Genomic DNA, 7,302 nt, shown 5'->3' on the forward strand with positions numbered 1-7,302 from the left:
CATGTGTCCCTAACTTCACAGCCCTCACCCAGTTTGAAGAAGACATTCTTAAACCTCTCCCCTGCAGTGGTGCTACCCCCACACTTCAAGGTTAAGTGCTTGTTTTCTCCCTTTTTCTCTAGGGGATGGAATAAAGCAAAAGCATACATACTCACCTGAGCCCCTGTCCCGTGTTATTCAGCCCTTACCTCTCTGGCTGTGGAATGTCCTTTGGTGTCCTCACATCTAATGCACGTCAATGGACCATCGGAGAGGCTGTGGGGGATTAGTCTAGAAGCCCAACAGGATCGAGGATCAGCTGAATATATCTGCTTTATTCCAGCCCCTAGAGAAAAATGAGCACTTAACCCTTGCAGAACCGGGACAGCCCCACTGCAAGGGAAAGTTTTTCTAAATTCCTGGAATTCTTTTTTTTTTTTTTAAAGAGACATGTGCCAAGACAAATACAGAAGTTACACTTATCTCATTTTGCACCTAAATACTTTATACAATATCTTATGGACCCTTTGTAAGGGATAACATATTGTGAGATGCAAATATTACTATAATGCTAATAACAGTGATATCTTTTTCTGTAGCCCTCCATAGACATAATGCGCTAGCCGTAGCCCTCCGTAGACATTATGCGCTAGCCGTAACCCTCCGTAGACATAATGCGCTAGCTGTAGCCCTCCGTAGACATTATGCGCTAGCTGTAACCCTCCGTAGACATTATGCGCTAGCCGTAACCCTCCGTAGACATAATGCGCTAGCCGTAACCCTCCGTAGACATTATGCGCTAGCCGTAGCCCTCCGTAGACATTATGCGCTAGCTGTAGCCCTCCGTAGACATTATGCGCTACCTGTAGCCCTCCGTAGACATTATGCACTAGCTGTAGTCCTCCATATACATTATGCACTTACTTCGGCCCACTGATTTAATGGACTTTGGGTGGTCTGGAGTAGGTGAACATATATAGAAATAAGACGCAGTCAATTTTACAGAACAAAAACACATTTACTAAAATAGAGGTTACAATATAAAAAGCTTATATTGAAGATCAAATCTCTTTGCTCAGAGCCAACACCTGTATATTAAAAATGTAGGTTGAGCTCTGGAATGTAAGTTGGCTGCACCTGTTATAAAGATTGTTCAGTCCCTGTCCGGAATTAGGACCGTTCATTGTCCACTGGCTAATCCAGGCCTGAGCAAGAAGCTTGTTGTCTTCAGCAAGCGCAGGTAACATTGAAAAAGATCTCGCAATTTAATATCCATTCTGTAAACACTGAAACCCTTTCCCGCAGGCTTAAAAATTGATATTTTATAAAGTTTTTTATCCTTTTTTTTTGCAGCGGGTTAGGCAAGTTTATTTGGTGTGAGAACACAAGAATGGCATTGACAAAATCTTCAGGTGTCCAGCAGCATCCAAGTGCTCAGATTAAGGATCAAAAATAAAAATGTGGCGCTTCTTGAAGTGCACACAAAGTTAAGTGCTTCTTTACACACATCCAGCAGTGCAACCAGTGCACAGAGATGTGGGGAAGGCCGTCCCAGCATTGAACTTGTACAATAAGTTAGATCATCACAGTAGCACCAGTTGCTGGTTACTTAATGCTCAAGGTTCTCTCTCTCTCGCCCTGACAGCGAGTCTTCCGGGCCAGATAGTCCAGTCATGTATCCGAATACCTTTCTTTAAAAATGCTGTCAAGCCCCCCGGCTTGTAATATGTACTTTAACTAATTGACCCGAAACTGATCCATGTAACTAAATGGCATAGCTGAACAGAAAGGATCCAGTGCCCATAGTATTACTGGCTTATACCCCACCATTTAAAAGTTCTTAACAAGGGCCTAAAATAAAACATGTAAGACGGTAGCAGAAGTCCAACATTTGAAAAGAGCTGCTATGCAAACACTGGGTTCCCCTTTACAATAGGGTAGGTAATGTGATCATTGCCCCTTCGCTTCTTGGAGAGACAATGCAAGTGTTTCTGCTACCGAGATTGCTAGCTAAAACTTGTTACTGCTTTACCAGTCTTTGCATGCTTGCTGCCGTCATAACCAGGCGTGAGCAGGAGTGGAGTAACTGTGCTCCATACCAGCACTGAAAGACACAAATAGGTCTCCTTCATTACCATTCAGGATTATTCCTTCCACATCCACCTCCAAATCCTCTGTAAACATAAAGAAAAAAGAAGATTGCTGTAAGTTATAGGAGTGATACCCCACAAAGCTGTGACCATCCCCACCCAGTACTCACCTTGATCAGAGTCTGATCTCTCAGATGACAAGGCAGAGGAGTCAAGGCTGTCAGCTCGGATTCGTTCAGTGCCATTGGAGGGTAGAAGCTGTTTTAATCTCTGTCGGAGCCTCTGTTGTTCTGTTCTCAGTTTATCCTTTAGATGCTTTGCTTTTAGCTCCTGATCCTCCAACTTCTACAACAGAAAAATCAAGTCTTAAAAAAAAAGGGCTCTTTAAAATGGAAAAGATTACAACACTTCTGAATCTCAGTGTCCAAATAATGATGCAGCACCGCTTAACCCCCTTGTGACCTTGCAATTGCTAATCCCCTCTAGCTAGGTTCCCCTAGGCAGGAGTACATTGCCACCATTTTCTCTTTGCACACAGTCCTGTGACTGGACTATTGCTCTGCCTTGTTCTTGAACATGATGGTAACCACAGAAAAGATTTGTTAGGTTAACAATATTTCCTGCTGTCTGCAACTTTATACCACCACCTCCTCCTCCTCCTCTCTCTCCATTTAGCATATTTAGCTGTGGACAAAAGGAAGGCATCTATTATTACAGACCGCAATAGATCAAATTATATATTTTTTTAAAACAACTGCTTCATTTCTTTGTGAAAAAACCTTATAAGAAAACAATAAAATGTAAGATGGCCATACCCATACATGGATTGAATTTGAGCCGGATAGAAAAATGTTGGCCGAGCAGTGAACGAAGACAACCAGCTGCAGTCACTGTTTGGGTATTCTGATATCCGCTGGGAATCAAGTGATTTTTCTCAGCCCCGGTCCATAAGGGAGGCACAAGAGCAGGTAGCATCATCACTCTCAGACTGCAGAAGGATTTCATATAATTGTAGTATCCTTGGTAAATGCTTGCTGAATACAGATGCTTTTTAGCATTTACAAAACAAAGCTTTAAAAAGTCTATGTGCCATCAGAATATTACAGTAACGTTCCGATGGGCGCTGAAAGGATTACAAATCCTGCAAAGCGTGCCCATGCTGTGAAGTATAAAATTAGTATACTCAGTACCCATGCCTGTGCAGCTCGAGTGGACCAAAGATCATGTGAGTATATCTGCTTTATTTCAGCCCCCTAAAAGAAAAATGAGTACTTAATCCTTTCAGAGTAGGGATAGCCCCACTGCGAGGGAAAGGTTTTAAAATTGACAGATTTTAGTAAGAGAGGCTTGGAAGTTGTGTCAACCAAACTGCTGCAACACGCAGGAAACATCTAGCCACTGGTTTCAATGGATCATAATGCTGTCTGAACAAAATGGCTGCCATATGTTCTTCTTCATCTACCTCCATCATACACTAAAAGGCACATAGGCTTTTCTTGTCCTTATATCAGCATTATGAATTATAAATACATGTACTTGGTTCCTTGTTATCAAGTTGTACAGGGGAAAACAAAATGGTAGTAATTACATAACAATGCATGCTATAACCTTCTTCATTTAGTAATTATATTGTTTGTAATCAAATCCGTATATTTTAAGGGAAGGCATCTTAGTCCCATTAAGAGTTATAAAGTAACAGTTTATCACAAGGTAACACTTGTCCTTTGTTTCAGACATACATCGCTCTTCTATGGAGTAACCTTCTACTTTGTAGTCAACTGACATTTCTTTTCAGACAGCTACTGTTTGTTTTAAATTGGGGAAGTGTTAAAATCTCTGTTGGGTTTTTACTGTGTGTGTCCTCAGTGAGGAGATCACAAGAATGTCCCATCGCACTCCTGACTGATCTATCACCCAGTATTCCTTTGGTGCATGCTGGAGTGACCAGCGGATAGCGCCTCACATAGCAAAAAGAAGAATTAAGTCACCAGCAAAGGTTTCCACTTTATCTATCCATCTTTATTGACGTCAGATAATCACAGTGAAACGGTTTCTCATGGGGGAGATTCCCCTTTAAATTTACATCCAAGGTGACAGCTCCCTACACCACAAGAATAGACAGCAGCTGAAACCTAACAGAGGCTCGATGTCTTCATCAATCAAATGACCTCTCTTCCTGTAGTAAAGCTGTAGTAAAGCTGCACCAGTCACCAGCAAGTTATTATTATTTTTATACAGGATTTATATAGCGCCAACAGTTTGCACAGCGCTTTACAATATAAGGAAGACATTACAATCACAATACAAGACAAGATGGTAAGGAGGGCCCTGCCCCTGAGGGCTTACAATCTAAAAGGGAGGGGGAAGTGATACATGAGGAGGAAGCTGTGTGGGGATGAATTGTTTGAAAACGTGATGGTTGAGCGGTTAGTTCGAGGTGGTATAGGCTTCCCTGAAGAGATGAGTCTTTAGTGATCGCCTAAAGGCAGTCAGAGAGGGAGATAGATGGACAGGTTGGGGTAAAGAGTTCCACAGAAAGTACCATTTTCATATTTCAAATACAGATTCTGGCACATTTGTATGTGTAGGGTTCACACTCAAAGCACCAATGTTATCTGAAGAAGCTGACAACTAAAAGAGGATTGGGTTGACAAAAAAAAGATGGAAACCAGCCCATGATAACCCCTCAGTTTTGAAGGAAAGCATCACAAAGAGCACCAAGAGCATAATCATAAACACAGAGAGGAGGGGCATGTGTCCTTCAATGGACTCCAAGAGAAGGATTTTACAGAGTACAAAAATCCTATTTTCTTTCTCATTGATCGAAGGACACAAAAATTCATCAATTGTTGGGACGTCCAAAAAGCAGTCCAATTGTGGGGTGAACCACAGCAACAACAACTGCTAACAGGCCTTATGTGAACAAGGAACTGGGGGGCTGTGGACTGCATGCAGCTCAAGAGCCGCTTGAATGACCAATACCCAAAACTGGCACCGGATAAGGCCGGAACCTCGGATGGAAGAAGGATGAGACCAGGTGGTAAGTTGGCCGGGAGAGCTAGACCTGGTGCCAAAAGACTATTTGTTTACAATATGTGAGCAGAAACTATGAAACATAGTCCGATGCCTTGTCGTGGTCTATGTGATGAAGCCAAAAGTGTGGAATGAAAACCAGAGTGGGAACTCCTTTCTAAGAACTGGAACCAGACAGAGGAATTTGAGAACAATGTCCTGATAAAGGAAAACCGAGTCATCCTAGGCTGGAGGAAGCACCATGCCTAAAAATCACTTGATCCTCCAAAGTTGCAAGAAATAAGAAGGAATGATTGCTAGGACAAACATCCACCTCACCAAGACAAGCCCTAAGAATGACTAGCATCAGAAGTACCACCAAGAAGAATAATTGTAATTCCTGAACCACCTAGGAACTAAGTCAACATAACTAAGTGAACATAAGCAAACAGGTAAGGTACACTGGAGCTACCAATATAAGAAAATACAGGGGATGAAAGTAGTTACTCACCAAAATAGCAAAGAGGAAAAAAAAGATTTGGTGAAGCAGAGACCCAAGCTCAACTCCCACTTATCTGCAAGAAGAGGGCATCACTGGGACAAGCCCTAAAGGAGAACATGCTGAAAAATCCTACCTATCCTAGTCTCGAAGAGTTACAGGGGCTACAGATGCGCCTGACTCCCCAAATCCAACGATGCAACCTCCAGGAGTCTTATTTGGATGGCAAAGACCATTCATTCGCCTGGGTAAAACAAAAAGCATAGATCACTTAAAAGGACCTTCCTCTTAAGCCTGCGGAACCACCAGAGAAGTAAGTAAACACATCCCACTGAGTTTTTAAGGCATTCCCCGCTAACAATTTTTTCAACTCCACAGCACTTCAGGCAAGATCAAGATGTTCTCAGTTACTTCAATCACAAATTCATTAGGAACAGTGGAGTAAACCACACTCTGTCCGACAGCAGGACATGTAAGATCGACCTCTACTGGTTTAATGGTATACCACAGTGGGTATAGACCACGGTCTTGCTTCCCAAATGAGAACAGATCCAGTAAGTACTCCAGGGATGTCCAGGAACCCTTAGCCTGGGTTCACACCTAGGCGTATCGAATATGCGCGTCTCGTGACGTGTGTTTTTACCGCGATTCGCGGTAAAAAAAAAACGTATGACAAACGCTCGTTTCCGAGGGCTACCTGGCTGTATCCCAATGGATACGCGCGGCAAATACGCCCCAAAGAAGCTCCTGTACTTCTTTGGGCGTAGGGCGTTTTGTAGCTCGTTCATACGGCCTGTAATACACCCAGGTGTGAACCATACCCATAGGAAATAATGGGATTTCGGTGTTTGAGCGTTTTGCACGCTCCCAATCCCTATAAAGCAATACCTCAAAGAGCAGGTGCAACAGAAAGGTTTTGTAGCTGTAGGACAGGGACTCCTACAACTCTGGCCCTCCAGCTGTTTCACCTGGCAGAGTTAAGGAGGACTCATATGACAAGATGGGCCTTATAACCATAGGGCAACCAGGTTCCAGATTACAGATGTCAGTACCTTCAAAAGGCAAAGAACAAACATCCCCATAACTGTTGAGAGTGTGAGCTAGGGCCATTCATTGCAGTAGGACTATCCCCTCTGTGTCCAGGTACAGACATGTTGCAACCGCATGGCAGTGACGCAACTATGCCAAGTGTATAGGGCAAGGCCTCAGGTAACCACAAAAACCCAAAAAGATGGTAGCTGGTAAGAGTTTTATGGATAGAGATAACCAAAGTCACTATAAACAGATTAAGTTTTAGAATTGGGACACTATAAATTAATTTGTATGATATTTGAAACTGCTCTAGAATACTTGTATAACTTTGCACTATTTATATTTTTGGACAGTTTGCACAGCACACTTTTGATATTGTGATATTCATTTGGCACTGAACGTACTTACTTTTGTTTTTAAACATTAGATGTATTTAAGATAATTAGTTTTCAGACACAATTGCATTTTTTGCACTACACTGTTTTTATAGAATCATTTGTTACAATCTATTAGTTCAGCTCTCAGGGCTTGGAGAACAAATTGCCTGGGAGCTAAGTGGCGTAAAAAATTTGGATTTGAATTGTTTGGGATATATTGAGTGCTTGATTTTTTGAATACTTGTTGTCTCCCTTCCTTTTTAGACCCTTTTTTAGTATTTAAAAACTCTTTTTCCTTTTCTGTCAGTTTTTT

At 42.2% G+C, this 7,302-nt stretch overlaps 1 protein-coding gene across 2 annotated transcripts in view; it reads right to left on the minus strand.

Annotated features, from left to right (window-relative positions):
* Positions 1-1,319: 1,319 nt before the first annotated feature.
* Positions 1,320-7,302, minus strand: part of MXD3 (MAX dimerization protein 3) — an 18,088-nt gene continuing 12,105 nt past the window's right edge. For both annotated transcript variants that reach the window (XM_018552391.1, XM_018552390.1), the window contains 2 exons: positions 2,240-2,414; positions 1,320-2,153 (listed from right to left, as the gene is read on the minus strand). In XM_018552391.1, the coding sequence (XP_018407893.1) occupies positions 2,035-2,153; positions 2,240-2,414 (294 nt within the window). In that variant the 3' untranslated portion in view covers positions 1,320-2,034. The remainder of the gene's footprint in view (positions 2,154-2,239; positions 2,415-7,302) is intronic.

The sequence above is a fragment of the Nanorana parkeri genome, unplaced genomic scaffold, assembly GCF_000935625.1.
Source record: "Nanorana parkeri isolate BGI_ZX_2015 unplaced genomic scaffold, ASM93562v1 scaffold87, whole genome shotgun sequence".
Lineage (NCBI taxonomy): Eukaryota > Metazoa > Chordata > Amphibia > Anura > Dicroglossidae > Nanorana > Nanorana parkeri.